At 40.2% G+C, this 25,271-nt stretch overlaps 1 protein-coding gene across 1 annotated transcript in view; it reads right to left on the bottom strand.

The window, feature by feature from the left end:
- AP4E1 (adaptor related protein complex 4 subunit epsilon 1) overlaps nucleotides 1-25,271 on the bottom strand; it is a 103,811-nt gene that overhangs the window by 16,046 nt on the left and 62,494 nt on the right. The window contains exons 15-20 of the mRNA XM_089666826.1: nucleotides 25,060-25,174; nucleotides 21,197-21,332; nucleotides 18,269-18,524; nucleotides 15,834-16,322; nucleotides 14,487-14,677; nucleotides 5,935-6,092 (exon numbers count right to left, since the gene is read on the bottom strand). Coding sequence (XP_089522952.1) covers nucleotides 5,935-6,092; nucleotides 14,487-14,677; nucleotides 15,834-16,322; nucleotides 18,269-18,524; nucleotides 21,197-21,332; nucleotides 25,060-25,174 — 1,345 coding nt within the window. The remainder of the gene's footprint in view (nucleotides 1-5,934; nucleotides 6,093-14,486; nucleotides 14,678-15,833; nucleotides 16,323-18,268; nucleotides 18,525-21,196; nucleotides 21,333-25,059; nucleotides 25,175-25,271) is intronic.

Genomic DNA, 25,271 nt, shown 5'->3' with positions numbered 1-25,271 from the left:
GCATATGACCAAAAAATAGTATAAAAACACTAGTGTGTGCAATATAAAGATAGTGTTCCAAAAAGAAATCATGGCAATATAGATGCTGGCTTAATTGCCAAATAAATTACTTCATGCAGCCAAATTTGGAACACTCCAGCAGCCACACAACGCACATCTCAGTGAGAGATCGATATACTGAAGATCATGAAGTGTAAACACCGATCCCACAGTATCAGCTTAAATGTATACTGTATATATTCCTCCAGCAGGTGTATGTTCACCAATAACCTATTCATAGACCAGAATTTATATAGAACTGAACAGATATAAGAAGTTAGCTTCAAATCTGCCACCAAACGAACATGGATCCAGGGTGAGTGCAATTCTGTAATCCTTGATAGTGGTTTTCAGGTGTAAGCAATCATTTCTTAAATAGATCAAATGATGTTACCAAAAATAGGTATTTTCACACATGGTATACAGCATAAAGTCCTGCTGGTCAGGTTATATATGGCGCGGTCACTGATGTGGACAGTAATGAACTGATCAAGATTTCTGCAGAGTATACAGCGTATACAGAGGAACAGCTGAGCCTGCTTGTCAGGATATGTAGGCAGTTGGAGCAAAGTCAGGCAGATGAAGGATAAGCAGAGTATGCAACAGAGCGGCTGTGCCTAACACAATAGCTGATGGGGTTGGACAAGGTGCCGTGGGTGCATACAATTTAGCTTTACCATCTTTAACTTGCCGGTCCGAGAGACTACGTATGTGCTGGCGTCACCCGGAAGTGACGTTAAGCTTTTCGCCCACTGAGTCACGTGGGCTTCTTCAGATGATCGTCAGCCATATTTTTGGAGTCTTTTATATCAGAAGATAGACTCATTCTAACCAATAGCAGAATCGTAACAGATAATTACTAATGATTGCCATAAAAATCAACCAATGATATTCAGATGGGAGTGTTTTACACCAAGATGAATTATAAAACAATTTAGCAGGGGACATAAAACGTCTATTTTAATCCCATACATCCACAACAAATTAGATGATCAAAGTTGAAGATATATATCTCCAATATATTAAAAAGAAAGAGAGGAGTAATATGTAGGGATGTGTAGGATAAGACACACACAGTAATAGTGACAAATTCCATGAAAAACTTGAAAAGCTTACTAAAAAGCTGTACTAAAGAGACTAATAAAATTTAAATTTACAAACTGCTCAAAAAATACTCCAGAAATCCTCAAAAAAAAAAAAATTTGAATTTGAATTTAGATGATATGTGTATCAACTACAGATCCAAAAAGACCTGCAGGCTACATTCATTATTGAGACCCAAAAGGTGTCATAGATCCTAGTTTGACACTATTCTACTCTGTAAAGAGAAGGAGTGGATTTTCAAAGTCACCCCGCCTAGGGGGAAGTTTCAGTACATATATGACCTTAGCACGTAAGCCATTTTGTATTTAAAATACTACCAATACGTTCCCCAATACGCACTCTAAATGGTCGTTTTGTCTTCCCCACATAAATTTTATTGCAAGGGCATGACAGCATGTAGATAACCCGTGTCATTGCATAGTTAGCAAAATGTTTGATATGAAAAGATTTGGTACCATGCGCATCCCGGAAAGAATCCGTGCGTTCCACAAATATGCAAAAGGAGCAGTGGCCACACGGGTACATTCCCTTAAGAGGGGGCAAAGATGTGAGCCAAGTTCTAGAAATAGGCCGTGCAAACTCTGAATGTACAAGGTTATCCCTTAGGTTTGTAGCCCGCTTGGCCACCAACAAAGGTCGAGGCCCTACTATTGAGAATAGCTCAGGTGTTTGGGTATGTGCCAGTGTTTTGTGAGTATTGCACGTACTGTATTCCATTGCGTACCAAACCTAGTGATTATCCATGTTGGGGCTGATTCCTGCGTCGTAGGTAAACAATCAGATGTAGCCAATAATTCCTCCCGTTTACGTTTGGATGCTTTGGACCGAGATTTCCTAAGATTGCTATGGGAATATCCCCTTTCACGGAATCTACAATAAAGGTCTTGGGCCTCCTGTTTATAGTCTTCTTGGTCAGTACAATTGTGCCGAAGTCGAAGGAATTGGCCCGTGGGTATGCCCTGGATGAGAGATTTAGGATGATGGCTTCTCGCCATTAGGATAGTGTTTGCCACCGTTTCCTTACGGAATGTTTTCGTAAATAACCGGCCTGCCCTAACTGAAATTGACAGATCCAGAAAGGAAATTTGGTGTTCATCAAAAACGTATGCAAGTTTGATATTTATATTATTATGATTCAATTCTGCCAGAAAGAGGTGGAGATCAGATACATCATCCGTCCAAAGCATCAGCACATCATCGATATAGCGTACCCACATAGACACACGACTAAGATATAATTTGGACTAGTAGACAACCTGTTCCTCCCACCAGCCCAAATGCAAACATGCATATGCGGGGGCCCATGGTGCACCCATGGAAGTACCCGCACCTGATGATAGGAGGTACCCAGAAACTGAAAAAAGTTGAAATGTAAAGCCAGATCCAAAAGTTTGATTAGAAATTCATTCTGAGCATCCATTTGGGGATATAGTTGATCTAGGAAATATGAGATTGCCTTGATACCCCAACTGTGTGGAATTGATGTATATAATGATTCTACATCTATGCTTACTAATAATGCATTAGGGGGTACTGAAATTTGAGATGTTTTAAATAGGACATCATGAGTATCCTGTACATATGAGGGGAGCTTAAATACCATTTCTTTAATTAAGGCATCCAGATATTTGCCTACATGTTCCATTGGGCCCCCAATGGCTGAAATGATTGGACGTCCAGGGGGGTCCGGCAGTTTTTTATGAACTTTTGGGATTATGTAAATAATAGGGATGTTATATTCCTCTACTTGGAGGTACTTGCATTTGTGAGTAGAGATTAACCCTGCCTCACAGGCAAAGGACAGTTTCCTATTTATTAAATCTACCAGTCTGGGAAAAGGATTGTAATCCAATTTTACATAGGTAGATTCATCCAAAAGTTGTCGTCGACTTTCACATTCATAACGGCTGTCATCAGCACTATATTGCTTCCTTTATCACTTGGCTTAATAACCAAGTCTGGGGCATTTTTGAGTTCATATAGGGCACGACGCTCATCCTTAGTGATATTATCTTTACCCTTCTTATTCCAAGTCTATTCTAGACTGTCAGCTGGGTTCCGGGAAGGGAACCTAACAAAATCAATAAGATTGGAAAGTGTCATGGAACAGAGTGTTTCGGAACAGCAAGGAGCTATATCACAAATACCTACAAAAATTGACATGGCGGAAATGTCCGCAAAATTGGAGATGTGCCTGAAAAATGAGATGGGGGTACTATGCAATGACTTGGGTCAGATACGAATGTGAGTGGAAGAAGCAGAGGAGAGAATGGAAGCACACAAATTAATTAATAAATTGGAAATGCAGGTGGAGGACCAGGAGAACCGCAAAAGAAGAAAGAATCTATGGATCCGGGGCCTACCAGAAGAACAGGAAGAGGATTTAGAGGAGAAAATAAAGAGAGTGTGTAATCCAATAAGGGGAAGACCTGTAATAGAAAACCTGTAAATTGAGAGAGCACACAGGATTAGACGGCCATTAGGAGTATCGGTGAATAGCCCCAGAGATGTGATATTTTGATTCCATTTTTATGCAGATAGAGAAAGAATATGGAAAAGTCTACATGATACTACCGAAATTAAATATGAGGACAAAATTGTACATCTTTACTGATATTTTCCCAGAGACACTGGCAAGAAGACCATCGAAACCGCTATTGGAGCATATGAGACAGAAAAAAAATTCAATATAACTGGGGCTTTCCAGCATGCCTGATCGGCTGGAAAAATGAAAAGTCGGCAAGTCAGTCTCCCTGAAGACTACAGTGATTTCTGTGAGAATTTAGACTTGCAAGAAATAGAACTTGAAGTGTGGTCAGAAGGAGTTAATGAAAGTGGTGGGCAGGAAAATGGCAGCGGGTACCTAGGAAGAAGTAGGGAGGCAGCGTGTAGACAGGAGCGGGCAGGTGGGTAAGGTCAGACAGTGGTAGAGCATCCCTAGATATTGCTTGGAGAGGAGGATGATGCCCTTCTCTCTCTCTCTTTTTTTTCCTCTCTCCGCCACCTTCAGGTCCTCTCCTGGCTGCATCATGGTTTCTCTGCCCTTGGTTCCTCCTTGCCCAGGCGTGATGATGGCTTGGGAGAGAGAGAAGGAGAGGTAAAGAGAATTTATTGTTTTGGCGGGTTGCCTGGAGGTCGGACATGCTGCCAAACCCCAATCTAACTAATGATAAGAACTTGGGATTGGAGTGGGCTTGTGTGTTTTGAGCCTCACCCCAAATTAGGAATCACTAGTGGAAATAACGCACGACAGATATGTAGGCCTTGAGGGTGGTAGGGTTAGGGCGAGTGGGAGAGGTGGAGGATCATGTGGTTGCTGGGGGGGAAGGGGGGGGGGGAGATTGGGGGGAAGTTGTAGGGGAAGGGGGGGACATCCAGATCCCTGTGCTGGGAAAATGGATAAGATAGTGAAATAACTTCAGAAATGAGCTTGATTAAGTTTATGACTTACAATGTGAAAGGATTAAATTCCCCCATAAAAACACATAAGATAATTAAGGAAATATACCAACAATCCATAGACATAGTGTTCCTACAAGAGACACATATAACCCATGATACAAATGTTACGTTATACTCTTAAGTACTATCCAATGTGGTACTATGCAGATTCCGCAGTTAAAAGGGCTAATGGAGTAGCAATCGTGTTTTCAAAAAACGTTAGCTTTACCATGGAGGGGAGAATGGAGGATCCTGAGGGCCAATTTCTATTCCTGAAGGGAAGATCGCAAGGAATTGAATATACACTAGTTAATATCTATTGCCCGAATAAAAACCCAGTAACATCCTTGGAGGGTATATTAAGAAAACTCTCTGAATTTAAAAAGGGACAACCTGGTTGTGGCATGAGATTTTATTATGTGTCTGGATCCACAATTGGATACGTCATCTGGTACACAGAGAGAGGGTGGTAGGAAATTAAAATTAATGAAGATGTTATTACACCAAGGTCAATTGACCGACACTTGAAGAATAAAACATCCAAAAGAAAGAGACTACACCTTCTTCCCTCCAGTATACGGAACGTATTCAAGACTGGACTATATAATGATGGAGCATAGACAACTTGAGTCGCTGGTCAGCTCCAACATAGAGGTCATGTCTATCTCTCATCATGCTCCAGTCACAATGAGACTGCGAGCTGGAGTGGATCAGGACAAAACAACCAAGTGGAGACTAAATGAGATGCTTATACAAAACCCTGAAATAGAGAAAAGGTGAAGGCTGGAAATAGAGAAATTTTTTTAGTTTGATGAGACCAAGGTGGTTTCTGTGGCCACAATCTGGGAGGCAGATAAAGTATATATCAGGGGAATACTGATTGCGATAGGGGCTGAAAAAAAAAGAAAGAATGGGGGGGGGGGGGGATAAAGAGGGTGATAGAATAACTATATAAGTTAGAACAGTTATAGAAAAAGACGAGAGGTATGGACTTATACCAGAAGATAATCCTTAAAAGAACTAAAAGATCATATGGAACAGGAGTTGAGGAGAATATTTAATAGGGTATCAAAAGAAAGATATCAGTGGGGGAATAGACCTGGAAAACATCTAATGCAAAGGCTAAAGGAAAAGAAATCCAAACATTTTATAGATAAAATTCAACTTCCAATATTTTAAAAACTTCTTGCAAAACAATCACACAATTTTAATATAAAGATGGAAATAAACATCAATTGGGAAGCCAGCCAGTAAATTAAAGTTGCAAACAAAACCAAACGTATATATAGACTTGATCTTGCATCACTAAACTGTAATTATAGACACCATCAACAGTCTAACTTTACTTACCAATAACTTCTACAATATGAAGGTTTAATTTGTGCTGCAACACTGAAAATAATTCAGGAAGAGACTGTTGGGGATTTGGGATCTGAATTTTTTCCTTCACATCATTCGAGAGGGTCGGCCACAATTTACCAAACTCTTCAGTGGATATTGCCAATGATCTGTATGAAAAGTAAAAGCACCGTAAATTAAATATCTAAATATTTTAAATATAGACATTTACATAAGAAAGGCAGGATTTAAAAGAGGAGCTCCAGGCTCCCCCCAAAATATTAAAGTCAGCAGCTACAAATACTGTAGCTGCTGACCTTTAATAAAAAGGACACTTACCTGTCCAGGGGTCCAGTGCCATCCTCACCTGGGCTAGTTCTTCACTAGCCTCCGGGTTCCCGGTGTCGGCATAGCAAGTAAGGGAAACCAGAAGTGAAGCATTTTGGCTTCACAGCTGGTTTCCTGTTGCCCATGAGCTGTGCTGCGCCTTCTGAATGGTCCCATAGTCTTCTGGGACCTGTGAAGTGTTAGGGGTTTGGGTGCAAACAAGCAGAGCTTCCCCTTTTGGGTGGAGCTCCGCTTTAATATTAGGGTTGCACCGATACCAGTATTGGTGCCAATACTAAGCATTTGCTTAATACTCATGCAAATGCTTCGATACCTGAAACAGATGCCATTGTGGTGTGATTTGCGCCCATACAAAATGAATAAGCTCAAATCACGTGATTTAAACAGGGATGCAGGGCAATTCCTGTCCAAATCATATGTAGTTTCCCTGTGGGTGCAGTGGGATTTGTAGTGCGATTAGAGCCATTTTGTATGGCTCAAAGCGCACTGAAAATCACACCTCACCCACAGGGAAACCGCATGTGATTTGGACAGGAATCGCACCACATTCCTGTTCAAATCACGTGTGATTCTTTGCAGTGCAATTTATTTATTTCAGGTACTTATATAGCGCTGTCAATTTACGCAGCGCTTTACATATCTATTGTACATTCACATCAGTCCCTAACCCTCAAGGGGCGTACAATCTAAGGTCCCTAACTTACATTCATACATACACATACTAGGGACAATTTAGACAGGATGCAATTCACCTACCAGCATGTCTTTGGAGTGTGAGGGAAACCGGAGTACCCGGAGGAAACCCACGCAGGCACAGGGAGAACATGCAAACTCCAGGCAGGTGGTGCCGTGGCTGGGATTCGAACCAACAACCCGAGTACTGCCAGGCGGAAGTGCTAACCATTTAGCCACTGTGCTGCGATTTGAGTCCATTCATTTATATGGGCGCAAATCACACCGCTAAGATATCAGTAATGGCGAGTACTTAAACACAAGTATCGATACTCTTACTTGCCGATAAAAAACGCATCGGTGCAACCCTACCTAAAATCTCTTGAATTTTACATTTAGAAAAAACTAAAAACTCTCCTTTTACCTAATCTCCATGGCAGAAATCTGAGATCTACCCACCTGGAAAGGGATAGGACACAGACAGTAAGGCTAGGCTCACACCTATGCAGGTTGCAGTTATATTTTTCACTTTTGGGATGTGTTAATGTTGCTAAGGGGAGGTATCTGTTGTCACGCAGGAAGTACATGCTTTTTGGTGAAATTCCATTGAACTCTATGGAGCCAAAAATACACCATATGCTGCATGTAAAAAAGCCCCTGCACCTTTCCACGTTCTAAAAACGCACTGGAAAACACACGGGTGTGAACCTAGCCTAAATACTTACTCAGCTTTCTCAGTATATTTCATATACTATCTAATACAAGGAGGGAAACTCAAGTACTGTCATGGATATTTTGGGAAAAAAGAGACATTTTAAATGTCATTTCAATTTTAATCCACACTCACAGCATTTATGAAATGTGACAGTTAACATCCTAATGTATAGAGTTGTGCAGACGGAACCTTCTACTCCTGCAACACCTCGGCCCAGACCACAGGAACAAATAAATAGAAAGAAGTTCAACAGGTCCAAGTGATTTCATTTTTTTTGCTGTTGTTCAGGTAAAAACAGTTTAACTATTGGCCATTGATAGATAGGATTTTCCCCAGTTAGTAAAGCCCCCTGTATCTTGAATGCTTTCTGCCAGGCTGAATGAATGTAAAGCCTAACACACACAATCAGAAAAAAAGAACTATCACTTTCGAAGCAACTGTACGATAATCCGATCGTTAGTACACAGCTTTAATCCAAAATTATTCGAAGGGACAAACACGGAAATCTTTCTCGTATGATACCAGATTGTTAAATTTTTGTTTAATCAACACAATTTTTGGCCGAAAATACAATACAAATACATTGCAATACATCATGACATCACTTCTGAATTTTTATTCTGTCCTACAAGAATGTTCATAATTTTAGTAACCGTTTAATTATCGATATGAGACTAGCATGCAAAATAAAAAATGGACGATCATTCGTCCAATATTCTCGAGTGTATTACTAAACCCACAACAGTAAAATCAGTCTGTATATGCAATAAAGCATGCTTGTTATACTCACTGTAGAACCTAAGGGGTTAATCCTCTGCATTGTGTAAAAAGGCCATTTGATCCTGACTTCTCTTCTCCTCCTCTTGTTCAAATGTCCACGTCTTAGCTCCAGATAAGACAGACTGAACCGCAGCCATTCTGCACATGCTCAGTTTAATGTGTATTGCTAGAGAGGTTTTTTTTTGTCTTGGGAAAGTGCATGTGATCAGCACAGGGCCAATCAGCACTGTACAGACAGAGGTCAGGGGTTTTGCATCCTCCTAGAGCAGAAAGAAACTCCTACAAGCTTTAACCAGTGCTCTGCTGGACACTGATAGAAGTCACAAAACTGCTCTAACTGCTGATGAGAAAAGGTATTTAGCAGTTTATATTTACTAAAATAATTGCACTTCCATGTTGTGTGTACTGTGGGAGACCAGATATAGTGAATGCAGGGTCCTGAGTTTAGTAACACTTTAACTCTGTGCAAACAACCATGCTGCACATCAAAGATCAGAACAAAATTTAAGCCAGGCTTACAGAAGAAAGCTACATATCAAACTTTTTTCTTGGTCGAAGTTCAAGAAGATATGGAAAAAAACTTGACCACACAGAATCTATGCAAACTTTTCACAGATGCATAGTGAGCCCAAAAGACAAGACCAACCTCTTCTAATGGGCCTTCTGGGCCCATTATTATCCGCATTGGATGAGGCAGGTGGCTTGCCTAGTCAGTTTAGCTATAGAAAGTTTTGTAGCCTTGCATCCTTTAATTTTCCTTTGCAACTGAATAAGGAGGTTTCAGTTTTATATCCTTTCTCTGGTAGCCTGATTGTATAATAGGATTCATTTTACCACATCTAAAAACTCTGCTGGTTTCTTCTCTAAAGGTTTTTTCTCCTCTAGGAGAACAGCAAGAGGGTAAGGATGACTCATTATAGGTTACCTAGTACAGAGATAATTTAGTCTTTAGAATGTGTTTATGCTCTCAGGAAAGCGTATATCTTCTACATATTTAGCTGTTAATATTGCTGAAAGAGAGGCTACTTTGATGACAAGCAGCTAATAAGAATCTGACACAAAAGGTGAAATGTCTGAATTTTTAGACCTATATTAGTATAGATCAGTGGTCTTCAAACATAGTCTAGAGGCAAATCGGATATTCCCTGGATCAACTTTACCTATAAATGTTAGTATCCAGTTATATTCTGTGTATCTAGGAAAAAATCCAGGCCTTTTTTTAAAGCAATCCACTGAGCTGGCCAGAACCAACTCTTGAGGGAGTCTATTCCACATTTTCACAGCTCTCACTGTGAAGAAACCTTTCTGTATTTGGACATTAAATCTCTTTTCCTCGAGACGTAAAGAGTGCCCCCTTGTCCGCTGTGATGACCTCAGGGTGAATAACTCTACACAGAGTTCACTATATGAACCACTGATGTATTTATACATGTAGATAATATCCTCCTGCGGCCCATGTGCTGGATGTGGCCCTTTTCATTCCTTTATCCAGCCCTTGGATCGCTGTTCCTCCCACTGATATAAGGCACTATTCTTCCTGCTGTTAACAAGGTTGAGGCACAATTCCTTCCACTGACAACAGTAGTGGGACAAAATTCCTCCCACTGGCATCAACTGTGGGGCACAGTTTCTAACACTGAAACCAACAATGGGGAACTATTCCACTCACTGACACCAATGATGGGGCACTATTTTTTCCACTGACACCAATGATTGAACACCATTTCTCCCACCAGTACTAATGATGCGGCATCATCCCTCCTACTAACCACATGCACTTTGTAATTTTTTTTTTACTACTACGCACCATCAAGTCTCCCACTGATGCTGTGGTATTTTTCTTCCACTGGCCCTTTGCTTAGAAAGTTCGGAGACCCATGGTATGGATAATACAATAAACGATCAGGATAGATAAATAGAAAAATAGGTGAAGCTGCTCTGATAAACTGGTTTAAATACATTGATCCACTGACTTATTGTCAAGGATCCGGGCTTTCAATGTACTTGATCCTTATCATGGCTATAGATAAATGCACAAGATGAATAACATCTTCCTGTAACAAATTAAAACTTGCACCCTATAAACTGAAGTAGAATGTTGTGGTTCCTAATTTCTTGCTCATTTATACAGCAATAAGCAATATTATATATATTTTTATTTTCCATATATACACTGTAATATAAAAGGCATGCAAACATATGGCATTCAATTTCTTAAAGGAGAAGTTCACCTTTTGTAACATGTTACACCCACCTTCAGGGTGTAACATGTTAAGAACAAACTAGCCCCCGCATCCCCCCCCCCCCACTTTGACTGGAGGGGATCTTCTCCCCTCCACTAGCCATCACCATTTTTAAAAAAACACACTCCGCTTGGCCATGTCACTCATTCACTGTATTCTGTATACAAGTCCCAGCAGACTTTGTGATTGTCGGCTTGTATTTCTCAATTAACTTCTGGTCTGAAATGTATCTGCTTGCCGTATGACGTACGGGCACACAGAACAGTGACAGGTCTACAGGAGACCTGCATGGCACCAGCGATGTGCTGATCACTGGTGCAATGCTTTAGAGCAGCCCTTTTCACCCGGGATGCCTTCAGGTTTTTTTCAGGGGTGCCTTGGCAAAATGTATAGAAATTGTCCCAAACTGCGTGAAATTGTCAACAAACCAGCAGGTGGATCAAGCTTGCCTTTCGGTTACTCAAAGCCATTGAAAACTAAAACAACCTTCTAGTCGCCGGTGTCCTAACAACCAACCACTGACATCATCAGTTGATAAGGAGGATGTCGGGCACCTGAACAGCATCCTTGTTTGCCCCAACCCTGCCCCTCTTCATCAGTACTGGGGACACATTAGCAGAGAGAAGGAGAGAAACTGAGTGAGAAGTGAAAAATTGGAATACTAGTCTGTTCCGGTGTGCAAAGCTGTGTTTGCTTTGGAAAAATAAATCACCACCAATGTTGGGTATCCTATGTGTGTGGATATTGCTGAGTTATGTAAAACTATTAATTTATTTTTTACATTTCTGAATGGGGTGCCTTGAGATTGTGCAGAATTTCAAAGGGTGCCTTCACTGAAACAAGGTTGGGAAACACCGCTTTAGAGGCTCCAGAAATAAAAAAAATAATAATAAATGCACATTTTTTTACCTGGAAAAAAAAAATGTGCATTTATTATTTTTTGTTAAAAGGTAAACTTATCCTTTAAACAACAGCTGAATGCCAATAAACAAACATTAAAATATATCGTACATTCACAGAAAAAAGAAAATCAGCTGCAATACAAAAAAATGGTACTTTGGAATGGTATTTTTAGATTATACAGTATGCTAAAACTGCAAAATATGTGCTGCCATTGCAGACTTCCTTCTAAAACTGCTATTTGTTTTTGTTTGTTATACTGACCCACTAGCTTAAACACTTTTAAAGTCACTGATCACAACAGAAAATATAAAGAAAAGTAAGAAGTCGTTAAAGCTGAACTCAAGGCAAACTGCTAAGAAACACACATGAAATAAATATGAGAGTTGTTTTACTTTTCAAAGAATTCATATTTCTATCCATCCAGCCTTGAGATTTGCACAGCTTCATCACACAGTACAACCAGGAGAATGATACACTTACAGTTAAAGTGGAAGTAAACTCTCACTGGACATTTGCACCTACAGGTAAGCTTATAATACAAGGAAGATCTCCTAAACCTGCACCGTTTAGGAGATATTCAGTGTCCCTGCAGCCAATGACGTCACCAGCACATGCACTCTGAAGGAATGGCATACCCGTGGCATTCCTTCAGAGCTCTGTGCCGCAGCCGAGGCTCCCAAGCGCATGCACGGGAGTGACATCATCGGGGCTCGGCCAATGAAGCAGCCAGAGCCCTCGAATCTGGAAGACCAGGTGAACATGGCAGTCCTGTCAGCGGTGACAGCGCGCCGCTAGAGGGCTTCGTTCTAAGGTACGTCTTCCATAATGTGTGAGTATGCAATGCATACTCACACATTATGAGATTTTGAATGGGAATTTTTTCTTCTTTTGGCACTTTACTTTTAAGGTAGTACTACAATCTAAATGTTTTTCAACGGATTCTCAGCATGGTAAGAAATGTCACATTACCTGTCCTACCCCGCTCCAGTGAGGTCTCCAGCACCAACACTGATCCTTTCAATTCCTGCTCTCACAGGAGAAATCGAGGGCAGCAAAGCCACAGGCTCTTGCTGCCATTGGTCAAACCCATGTGAGGAAGGAGCTGGGATATGGCTTACCGGCAATACACAATGGACACACACAAAGCCCAGCTCGGTAGCATGCACACATGGTTGCCTCTGGCTTGCTGCAGGAGGCAGCCCAAAGGAGGGAGGAGCAGAAAACAAAAATGGAGGTCTGCCAGAAGAGGGGAAAGTGACCTTTTTGTGCAATTTAATTGCACACAGCAGGAAAGTACAACTTCTATATTTTTTTTTTTAGCCTTTAGTATCACTTTAAGGAATACAGTGGTGCCTTCTCTTCACACCTTGCTTTACAATTAGACAGTGAAAGATCAGCAGTAGACTGACAGGGTCAGGCCTGTGCTTACTCGCTGCTCTCTCTTCCTATCAGTATCTTCCTTGTAACACATTTACATGCAGCACACCTGATTGGCTCCCAGTCATGTCCCTCCTTTTCCCAGTCTGTGCACTGCTGTACAGGAGGGTACAAAAGGCTGATCCCAAGTTCAAATCAGGTACACTACGTAGTACTTGGATATAAAAATAGTAATAATAATACATTGATACAGAACCGAGTTTATATATTTTATGTCTGCCTGAAGTTGTCTTTCATTGCATACATTTGTTCTAGGACAGTGACAAAGTACACAAGACATTTGGCATTTTTAAAAGAGCTCAGCAATGGCATCCTCTGTGTTTTACTAATGACAGCTTTCATACCTGTATTGTATACTCCCATAAAGGGCCAGAGCAACTTTTACATTTCCTCTATAGGCCTGTTTCAGCAAGAACTTTGTTTTTGGTGGGAAAAACCATGCAAACATGTTTTTTTTATTTTGACCAATAGTTTTATTGTAAATAAAAAGTATACATTTTGTTCCACAATTTGTCCTATTTAAATGACACTATAATGTGGTTTCTTGTATAAAGAAAATTGCAAATGAGAAAGTTTTTCCCCGCATTTTTTCGTACGATACTGACAAAAATAACATAGAAAATGAATGAAAAACTAAATAAATATTAAAGGTTAAAAATCAAATCAATCAGCAGAACAATGACACCTAAAAGAATAAAGGGTGAAGACTTTAATTAGAGCTGATTAGAGTTATTTACTGGTTACCAAAGTTTAAATAGGAATACATTTTATTTAAAAAAAAAAAAAATGTAAAAGTTTCTTTAACTCATCAGATCAAAGGTCGGACCTTTGATTTAGATATGAATGAAATGGTAAATACTTTATATATTATATTTACTAAATAACACTTGCAGACTATCTGTAGTGCCATTTTACACAAAAGTGGTGGCATTTTGACAGTCGCTTCTGCAATGCACCACATAGGAATTTCCAGAGGTCATTTGGACACTTGATAATTGCCGGTAATAGCAGAAGAGGAGAGGAATTGAATGCAACAGAAATGCCTCTGAAACTCTGCTGACATTTTTTAAGGATGTACCTCCAGTGTTCAAAATCTCTAAGTGGAAAAAGAAAGCATATATGCTGGAATTTATTCACAAAAAAGTAATGTCAAATGCCCATGGCATCAAATAAAATTCCTACTGCAGGTTTTGTAAAAAAAAAAAAAATAGTGAAAAAACAAAAAAACAAAAAAAAAAAAACAAGGTTTTGACTTGGCTTGTACTATACCTTTTCTCTGGATTCCTGTTATGTAAATGTTTAGCATTGGCCAGTGACTGGCATATGCCACTTGGGTTAGTAATCCCATAAAAAAAAACCTAGTACTTAGTAAAATATTTTAGTAATAAATTATTATGAAGCAGACAGCTAATACCTACATGACATAAAAAGTAAAAGCCTCAATAAAACATACAGACCAACATTACCTGATAAAATCAAGCAGCACAAATTCTATGGAAAAGTTCATTAGAGAAGGCACCTCTGAATCTAACTGGTAAGTGACACAGCCTGAGACTGTCACATTATTACACGGTTTCTTCAGCTGTACACATTCCCAGCAGTGCTGAACTCCAGCTCCTTCCAGGTGAGAGAGCTGACAACAAAGACTCTTGGAAACCTAAAACATAAAGAAAAGAACGCAACCATCATTATGTTAACCATGGATTCCAATGTGCCCTTTGTATACAATTTATCCATTCACACAGGATATTTTTTCTTTACACTCCATTAGAATTTAATGGAACATAGTGTCACTTAGGTAACAAATCAACAGGTTACGAGGTGCATACATAAAGATTTTTAAAATAACTAAGCAAACAGGCACAAGAGACATTAAAGGCTAACTTCAACGTTAGCGACATGTTATGTACGTAGTTAGGGTGCAACGTTAAACATGTCGCTAAGAATCTGCCCCCTCTGACAACGTGAGGGGGCTCATCTCCCCCACAGCCACTGTCACTTTTAAAACTGGCATAGCTGTGCAGGGTTCTACCCCCACAGCCACATCATTAATTTACAGAGGTCTGTGAATGAATAAACCCACCATCGCTCCAGGCAGACTTGTAGTTCTCAAAAGGAAATATAAATGCGGTAATCAGCACACTCATAGTCCACTGACACTTCCTCCAGCTTTCTAACTGAAAGCCTATACAGAAGTATGGGCAGAGAGCTGGAGGAAGAGTTGTAGGGACCTGACATTTCACAATAGATCCACTGATCATGAGTCCAATGCCTCTGTTTAACAGAAAATATTAAATGCACTTTTTTCCTGCAAAAATATCTGAATTTATAATTTTTCTAAAAGGTGAACTTAACCTTGAAAGGTTAAACACTATCTTAAAGGATAAGTTTACCCCTTAAAATAAATAAAATGCACATTGTTTGACAGATAAGAAAAAACGTGAATGAATGATGCGGCCGTGTGGAGCCCTGCATGGCCACCTCCTTTTCTAAAAGTGACAGCTGGTACAGGGAACTTCTCCCTGTACTGCGGTCACACAGAGGGTTGGATCACAGAGCAGCTGCACGAGCAAGAACATGTTATGTGTTCCACCCTAAGAAGGGTTGGAACATATAAAATGTTCCCAAAGGTGAACTTATCTTTTAAGTTACTTTTCAGTGTTAAAAGAATGTCTGTGTGACACCCCGTCTCCACCACACACACACACACTTGTCCTCAATTCATGTGAAAAATGCCTATTTTCAGACAGGACTCCCGATACATGGCATAAAAACCATATTGTCATCAAATACTTTTCACACAGCTAACTTACAGTAACACTCTCAGAGTCTTCCATCTTCACAGTAATACATTTTATTGCTGAAGAATCCTGATTGACAAATACCAAAGCCAACAAGACACTGTCATCCTTCCATACTTTACTTGAGTAGATGCGCAGAGTTCCATTGCTTGTGAGCTCAGTGAGCTCTGTGTGGGTATACTGGGCGAGTTCAGGAGGCAAGGATGGCACAAAGAGAGTTCGGGAGACTTTGTGTATGGGCAAGGATGGTTCATTTACTTGTACGATGTCCAGGTTAGTGTTTGCAAACAAAGATGAAACCTCTGAATCAACAGTATGCTCTCCAATAGTGCCAGGCCCTTGTGTAGCCAGTCTTGAGTCCATGGAGTGGGTATCATTTGGTAAAGTCTGCATTACATGATTCTGATCCACAAATGTGTACAAGGATGCTTTATCTGTAATTTTATTTCCCATCTTTGATTTCCTCTTGAACTTGTGCGTTGATTGGTCTGTTTTACCCATCTTTAAAATACAATATATACATAAAATCAGATATTTACGACGCAGTGTATGTTTCAGAAAATAAAGAACAGTGAATAGCACATAAGCATTTATAACATAAAGACAACCCCTTTACTGAACACTTCAGGATAAAATCCTCAAACTGCTGACACCTATCAGACAGGAGTGTTGTTATTCATAGATGAACAGCTATGTGTTGCCAGTTTTTTTTTATGTTTTTTTGGTTAGAGATTCAGATTGCATTTTAGCAGAGGATGATGATGTGCTGATTTTAGTATTCTGACTACTGCAAGGATGAGGAACCTGCACTTGGCGTGCAAACATGATAGGAGTTAGAGATGTAGTAAGAGAGCTGCCTACAATTTTCATTCATTGGGTTACTAGAGATAAGCCATGCAATCTAAAGAAAATTCCTACAGCTTCTCAGTTTTGGCAACTAGTAGAACCAAGTTAAAATCGCACAGTGTACCAATGTATTTTTTTTATTAGCAATATAATCACAGAAGGCCAAAACACATGCTGTTCAAGAGTTGAAACATAGCATTAAGAACAATTAATGATTAAAAAAAAAATAAAGTGTTCCCTCCATAATATATATGGTTTAATCCGATCAGCTTTTTGCATTTGTTTCTAATGCAGGTTAGAAATGGAGAAGATCACTGATTGTTATGGGACAGACAGTGAAGCAACAGCACCACAAGAATCAACTGTCAACATATTAGTGATTTTTTCAAGTTAAAGAGGTTGTAAATATCAGACATGAAATGTGAACAAAGCATATCCCCCTATAGTTTGTACTTGTCTCAATCCAGAGCACTAAGTGTCATTTCTGTCAGCTGCTTTGTACCTTTGCTATCAGCATGAATCATTTTTGACAAGTTTTCTTGACACCAAGAGAAAAATGGTGACAGGGCAAGGACCTCCAGCAGATTGACAGCCTCAACTCTGTTTCTGTGTGCTGCGTGAAGGGGGTGTGTCCCTTCACTCCACTCAGCCCTCAGAGCTCTCTTCAATGAGCTCTGCAGAGTGTAACTTCAGCTTTCAGCCCTGTTTTCTGACACTCAGACAAGCTTTATAAATGATGGATTTTGAGCGGATGTGGAGAAAAGAAGATGGCAGATAAACAGGTACAACTTATGTAGGAGGATTTGTTTCATGTAGGTGTATCATCTGATGACAGTTACTTCACTGGGTTTATGTAAGGGTTTACAACCACTTAAAGTGAATCTATGCTTTGCTTATTGATAAAGCAACAGATTCACTATAATGCAACATTCCAACAACACAAACTTCCCTTCCTTTATCTTCTCTGATGCAGCTTAAGATGGCTAAAAATTCAGCCAGTTCAGCAGGGACCGATCGAATTTCTATCTATATGGCCGTTTCTGCTTGACAGAAATCAATGTAATGATCAACTTCTGTTAAATGGGAGTGTTAGAAAACCTTTGCTGGTCAGCGGCAGCAGCCACTTATCGGTGTATTTTGACAGTGGAGGAGTCCAAATATGATGGCACAGTGGTGAGGATTCCTCCATTCACCTTGCTTGTGTGGATGGGGGGAATCTATTTGTTTTTTTCAATCAGTCTGCAGGTTGATCAAGTCGTCAATGACCAGCCTTAGCTCAGCTGCTGGAGGTATAAGAAAGCCCAGTGTAAGCTATGATTCACAGAAGCTATAGCATATACAGGGTTATGACATCCAATTTGTCAGGGCTGATTGGCCCTGGACTGTCACACTGCGTCACATGCTGCTCCATACCCAGAAGTCCCTGAAACTTAAAAGAGACCAGGGTAGTAAAAGAAGGGTAAGTCTATGCTGCCAAGGATGGGGGATTAAAGCAATCTGGTTACTTTGCATGATGACATTTTGTATGCCCTAGAATGGGTAAACTACATATCTGCTTTACCAGTCATACAGAATAAAAAAACAAAAAAAAGAACACTTACCAAGCTGACAGCACTGGATCCAAGACCAACAAACAATGAGGAAGCCAGTTGTTTCTTTTCTCGTTCATCTTCTGAAATAGGCTCCAAGGATTGTTCCCCAGACATCTCAGGATGCTCTTCATCCTCACCCAGTGATATACCGCTTTCCAGTGGAGGAGAGATAGACTCGGATTTACTAGATTTACTTTCCTTTTTTAACAGGTAACCTTCTTTCCCCCAGACTTTCTTTACACCATCCATCTTCAGGCGATTCTCCCTAATCACAAACAGAATGCATTAATTCAACATAAAACTTCTGAAGCAGCGCCCTATTCTTTACCACAGTAGACTGTCATTTATTGGTCTAGTAAACTACTTTATAAACATGTTACTATAAAAATGGTACACATTTTCAGCGTTGCCTAGTCCGGCGATGAAAACTGAGACAATATATTCATGATCAGTAAAAGAGTTCATCTTTGCAACAGCACTGTGGGCTTTTTGATTCATGTGCGTTTCATCTACTTTAATGGGTTAGTTCATGTTCTCAGAAAAAAATTAAAAGGTGAACTAACACCCTAACAACCTCCTGGTTCCCACTGTACTACTTTTTCTAGGTGAGGAGCGGTTAGTACTCACGCAGCCAGTGTAGCGGTCCAGGGGTTTGAAATCTCCTCTCTTCTCTGGGCAACACTTCTGGAATGGATCAGAGCAAATTTTCTGTGTCGGTATTGATCAATTGGAATTACTCTGATCTGTCCCAGAAACGCTGCAGAAACAAGAGTGAGAAGAGTGAGGATTTTAAATGCTGTGGCTGCTACACCAGCTGCCTGGGCACTGACAGCCCATCACCCACAGTGGAAACTGGGAGGGGTGAGGAGGGTATACTGTATAAGTTTGCCTTTTCATTTATTCTGAAAAAAACATCAGCTATTAAAAGATAAATAAATTGAATAAATAAATAAAGAAGGAAAGCGTGTAGTTTGGCTATTCATTTTTTGGGTTTCAAGGTAAATAAACTCATTCCACCCAGAAAAAAATACTGAGTGGAGCAAGCCACAAATTAAAAAAGTGAATCCTGACATTTTTTGTGCTAAATCACAATACATTGGTACTGGAAGCCCCATACACCTGGGAATTGCATGATTATTTTTTCCTTGCAGGGCCCTTGTACAGCTGGAATGTTCCCTCGAAACCTTCTTGGCTGTTTACTTTTTGCTGAAATATTTCTACTAGAAAAAAAATTCAACACAGCGATTCTAACGGAAAGCCATAGATAAAGATCTGATATTTATAATGGAAAACTGCTTTAACTATTCCTGTCTGCCCCCACCTTCAGAATCTTCTGAATGGTAACTTAGTCCACATTAGGGGACTGATAGAGAAGAAGGGGCAGGCAGGAGCAAGTTCAACATTTATAGAGTAGGTTTTGCTTTGTGCATAACTTCAACTGCCTATCGTTCTGAATCTGCTCATTCAGAGCTCAGACTGGAAGAGGGAGAAGCAGCACAAGAGGTCAACCAGTTCTACTGCGGTGCTCATCTCCTAAGAAATAACATACTGACAGGAGAAGAGAGCAGGGTGACAGGGAGATGACCTCATCATTATCAAGCACAAGACGTAGTTGTATTACCTTCCCCCGCCTGGACTGGCTGAGTGGCATCAGTGGACTTTAGCCTGCTGTTGGCTGAACAAGGGGCACAGGAGTGCAGAACGAATGAACTAATCTTAAACATAACATGTCCAATCCCCTTCCAAAACCTATTCTGACTAATCCATGCAAGAAAGATCTACATACTCTCCAAATATCAGGCCCTCCAGTCCGGTCACAAATCTCCCGTGTCAGCCAGTGCCAGCTGCAGGGAACAGGAGAGAGCACTCAACATCTGGAAATACCTGGGAGTGGCAACATCACTCATAGGCTTACTATGGCCCACCTGTTGTTGGCACTCCCTCCTCTCCCTTGCAGCCACTGCTGGCTGACACAGGGGAGCCAGATCACATATATTTAATTTTAATGTGTTTAATACAACACACTGATTATATCTAAAATGTTTATAATGTGGACTGAACAGTCCCAGTTAGAAGATCATTCTCTCTGCCCTACAGCAACCTGAAAGCACAAACATTGTGCAGCACTAGCAGACAAGGCATTAACACACATTGAAAAGGTCATGTAAAAACACCTGCCCAAAACAGTCTAACACGTCAGTAGACTACCACAAAGCGAAGCATGGGGTTATATCTCCAACTATAATAATATGAAGCTTGGGTATAACTCTTATTATATCAGACTGAAGCAAGGATTTTAGCTCTTATTATGCCTGAATAAAACATGGATCTAGTTCTTTGTATATTAAGCTGAAGAGTAGACCTAACGTTAAAGTGGTTGTGATGGCTCAAGGGTTTTTACCTTTCTGCATTCTATGCATGAAGTTAAAAACCCGTGTGTGCAACTGCCCCCCCCCCCCTCCCCAATACTTGTCAATTCAGTGGTGTGCATGAGAGACATATTTTTCTGGGAACTCTTCCAATTCATTGTCGGAGACAGCAGTGAAAGCCATTGGCTGCATATGCAGTCAATCACATCCAGTGAGCCAATTAGGAGAGGGGGCAGGGCCGAGCTGTGGCTGTGTGTGTGAATAGACACGCAGAGCAGTAGCTCAGGAGCGGGCCTGTTTGGGTAGCCCCATAGCAAGCTGCTTGCTCTGGTGGCACTCAGGAGGGACCAGGTGCTCCAGCAGGGGCAAAACCATTCCTCAGACCAGGCAAGTATAACATGTTTGTTGTTTTTTTTTTTGTTTTGTTTTTTTAAATTGACTGAAATGTCACTTTAAGATCAAAAGTATTGAACTAGCTCATTCTCTACAAGACTGAAGCTGAATGTAGCTCTTACTATACCAAAAAGCAAGTGCTTACTAAAAACAGTTAATAGAACAGTCTACTTACTCCTTTTGTCCAGTGTCAACACTGTTCCCGGAAGCCTCAGATACCACAGAGATTCCAGAGGGTGAGTGCCCATCAGTCAGGCCTACAGAAGGTAAACTCGGAGAAAAGCAGAGTCCATATGGTTCTAGATTCAAAGCTATGAGAAACAGCAGAAAAATTCAGTTACCAAGTCTGTATTTGCGGTTTGTGAGTAAGCCCCCGTTCACAGCAAGCCCGACTTTGAAATCGTGCAATTTACAGTGAAGTCGCACGATTTCAAAGTCGGGGGACCCGCTGATACAGAGGTCTATTCAAAATCGCACAAAAAGTAATGCATGTACTACTTTTGAAATCGATGCGGCTCTGATCAAGTTGGAACCGCACCGATATGACCGCTCCAGATGAGGACAATAGGATGCGACTTGGCATGCGATTTGCAAGTCGCAGGGTATGCAAATCGCATGCCAAGTCGTGAATGGGGTGTAAAAGGTGATAAAATCCATAAATGTTCAAGCATCATTTGCAACAATAGGAATTTTACAACCTTCCAGCTGTCAGAGATACTTGCTATCACACATTGATCTTTACTAGTGAATTAGAAAGTTGTAGTAACACCATATAAGTGGAGTACATGTGTCCCCATTAGTTATTTTTCCAGAGACATCAGCACACAAACTAAGCTAAGCCAAACTTAGCTGTAAACTAAACATTCAGATTAGATAATCATAAAGCATGTTTATACAGTCTAATATTCTATGCTGTCCTAACATATAAATCAGTTACAGACATATTCGTAAATCTAGAAAAAGATCTGTCAATCGTCAGTCGATCAGTCAAGTGCTTCAGCTCAGGTCAGCAGCCAGAGATCAAAGCTCTCCAGCAGGTCGCTGCAATGTTACAGCTATGTTATTAAGAGTCTATCCTCTTAAGAAGCACTGGTTACCCTAATGAAATATCTGTTTCCCCATCTGGTCCACAGGCATACGGTGGCTCTGAACCTTGAGTAAACTTTGGATTACCTCCAAGCTGGCGAACCTTACACTTTAAACACTTTGCTAGAGAAGTCACAGTCTCCATTACATACAAGCAAATAAATATGTTTATCAGAAATGGAACCTAATTCCATGACCTATACTAGAAAGAAACTGGTACTTGCAAATAACAGTGTGAGAGCTATTACCTTTTCAAACTGGTACAAGAAAGGAAAAACGGAACTACAAAAAATGTTCATAATATTATCTACTGTAAATAATAAAAGGATCTTGTCCTAATTAATTACACAAAAAGTGAACATACAGTTAGGTCCATATATATTTGAACACAGGCACAATTTTAGTTTTTTTCAGGTATTTACCAAAACATATTCAAGCTATAGTTATATAATGGATATGGGCTGAAAGTGCACACTCTCAGGTTTAATTTGAGGGTATGAACATCCAAATTGGAGGAAGAGTTTAGGAATTACAGCTCTTAAGAATAGCCATCCCCCCTTTTTCAAGGCACCAAAAGTAATTGGACAATTGAATCAAAAGCGGTTTCATGTCCAGGTGTGGGCTACTCCATTATTTCATCAATTAAGCAGGTAAAAGGTCTGGAGTTGATTCTAAGTGTGGTATTTGTATTTGGATTCTATTGCTGTGAACCTACATCATGTGTCCAAAGGGGCTGTCCATGCAAGTGAAACAGGCCATTTTAAGGCTTCAAAAACAAAACAAATACATCAGAGAGATCGCAGCAACATTAGGAGTGGCCAAATCAACAGTTTGGTACATTCTGAGGAAAGAACAATGCACTGGGGAGATCAGCAACATAAAAAGGCATGGACGTCCATGGAAGACAACAGTGGTGGATGATCACAGGATCCTCTCTATGGTAAAGAAAAACCCATTCACAACATCCAGACAAGTGAAGGGCACTCTCCAGGAAGTGAGTGTATCATTGTCAAAGTGTACAATCAAGAGAAGACTTCAAGAGAGCAAATACAGAGGGTTCACTACAATGTGCAAACCATTCATAAGCCTGAAGAATAGAAAAGCCAGATTAGACTTTGCCAAAAAACATCTAAAAAGTCAGACCAGTTCTGGAAAAGCATTCTTTGGATGGATGAAACGAAGAATAATCTGTACCAGAATGACGGGAAGAAAAAGTGGAGAAGACTTGGAACAGCTCATGATCCAAAGCACACAACGTCATCTGTAAAACACGGTGGAGGCAGTGTGATGGCATGGGCATGCATGGCTTCCAGTAGCACTGGGTCATTGGTGTTTATTGATGATGTGACAGAAGACAGAAGCAGCTGCATGAATTCTTCAGTGTTTAGAGATATACTGTTAACCCAGATTCAGCCAAATGCAGCAAAGTTGATTGGAAGGCGCTTCCCAGTACAGATGGACAATGATCCAAAGCACACTGCAAAAGCAACCCAGGAGCTTTTGAAGGAAAAGAAGTGGAATATTCTGCAAGGGCCGAGTCAATCACCTGATCTCAACCCAATTGAGTATGCATTTCACTTGCTGAAGGCAAAAATAAAGGCAGAAAGACCCATAAACAAAGAACTGAAGACAGCTGCTGTTAGAGCCTGGCAAAGCATCAGAAAGGAGGAAACCCAGTCTTTGGTAATGTCCATGGGTTCCAAACTTCAGGCAGTCATTGTCAGTAAAGGATTCTCAACAAAATATAAAAAATTTAACATTTTATTTATGATTATATTCATTTGTTGAATTACATTCGAGCCCCTGAAAATGGAGGGACTGTGTATAAAAATGGTTGCAGTTCCTAAAATTTGTACTTGATATTTATGTTCAACCCCTTGAATTAAAGCTGAAAGTTTGCACTTCAAATTCATTTGAATTATTTTGTTTTGATTTATTCTGGTGGCATACAGAGCCAAAAGTATGAAAATTGTGCCTGTGTTCCAATATATATGGACCTAACTGTATATAGATGTTGTCTAACTACTTTGCAAGTTACAATATAAACAAAGAACCATGCAACCCAAAGCTCTGCATCAAGGCTTAAAGTGGGGCACACACTATGAGCAAATATGAAGAAAAATTATATACCAGGAACAATCATTTGATTTTCATGTAGTGTGTACTCAGCTTTCGACATCCGATTCAGACTTTCCAAAATTATTTCCAAAAGGGACAAACTCAAAAAACTTTTTCTCGTTCGTTAACAGAACAATTTTCATTTAATTTGTACTGTTTTTGTACAAGAAAAAAAAAATCAGATACATACGAACAGTGGCGGCACCAGCCATTGATTTGTACGAAGTACAAATCTGACAGCTGCTGCTGTTCACCCACGCTGTGTGCATGCAGCATTCAGCCCCACAGGTAAGAGTGCTTGGCTTCTCGCCGGAAGCCACCACTGTGAATGTAACCTTGCAAACAGATTTTTTTTATGATCTTTGAGAATGAATAGCTTCACAATAAAGGCAGCTAGAAATATGAGCAAAGACGTATAACAACTGAGAACAAATAAAAACAAATGAGAACATAATGCAAGTGGTTCCCATGTGTTTGACTACAGCATGTGCTGAGAGGGTAGCATTCTCATGCATAGGGAACTGTATCACTATACCCTATAGTATCACTCAACCCTTCCTCCTAGATTGTAAGCTCTAAGGAGCAGGGCCCTCTGTTTCCTCTTATACCAAATTGTATTGTAACTGTAATGTCTACCTTCATTTTGTAAATCAGTAATTTTAGGTTTTTTTCCAGGGTGGGGGGAGGACCCAAGGTCATATATAGAGGCGTACAAGTGGATTTAATCCATGAACTAAATGTATAACATGCTGATACACTATAGAGTAAGCTGGCAAACTGCTGAATTCAATATTCCAAAGTAATTAGGTTAAAACACATATGGTTGGTGTGTACCCTTTTCCCGGGAAAGCTTTTCTTCTTGGCGCTGGTGATGAGGCTTATATGGTGCTGCCCCTTTACTGAGAGCCTCGGCCACAAATCCATCCACAAAAGAAAGAGAGGCATCAACCTGTAAAAATAGAACATTGACATGAAAGGCATATAGAGCATGATTGCACTCAACTGCAAATATTTTACTTAAAAAAAAAAAACAAAAAAAAAAAACT

The sequence above is a fragment of the Staurois parvus genome, unplaced genomic scaffold (assembly GCF_062004578.1).
Source record: "Staurois parvus isolate SC_StPar_1 unplaced genomic scaffold, SC_StPar_1.0 ptg002864l, whole genome shotgun sequence".
Taxonomy (NCBI): domain Eukaryota; kingdom Metazoa; phylum Chordata; class Amphibia; order Anura; family Ranidae; genus Staurois; species Staurois parvus.
The sequence above is the reverse complement of the archived record's forward strand: the minus strand, read 5'-3'. Positions and strand labels throughout refer to the sequence as shown.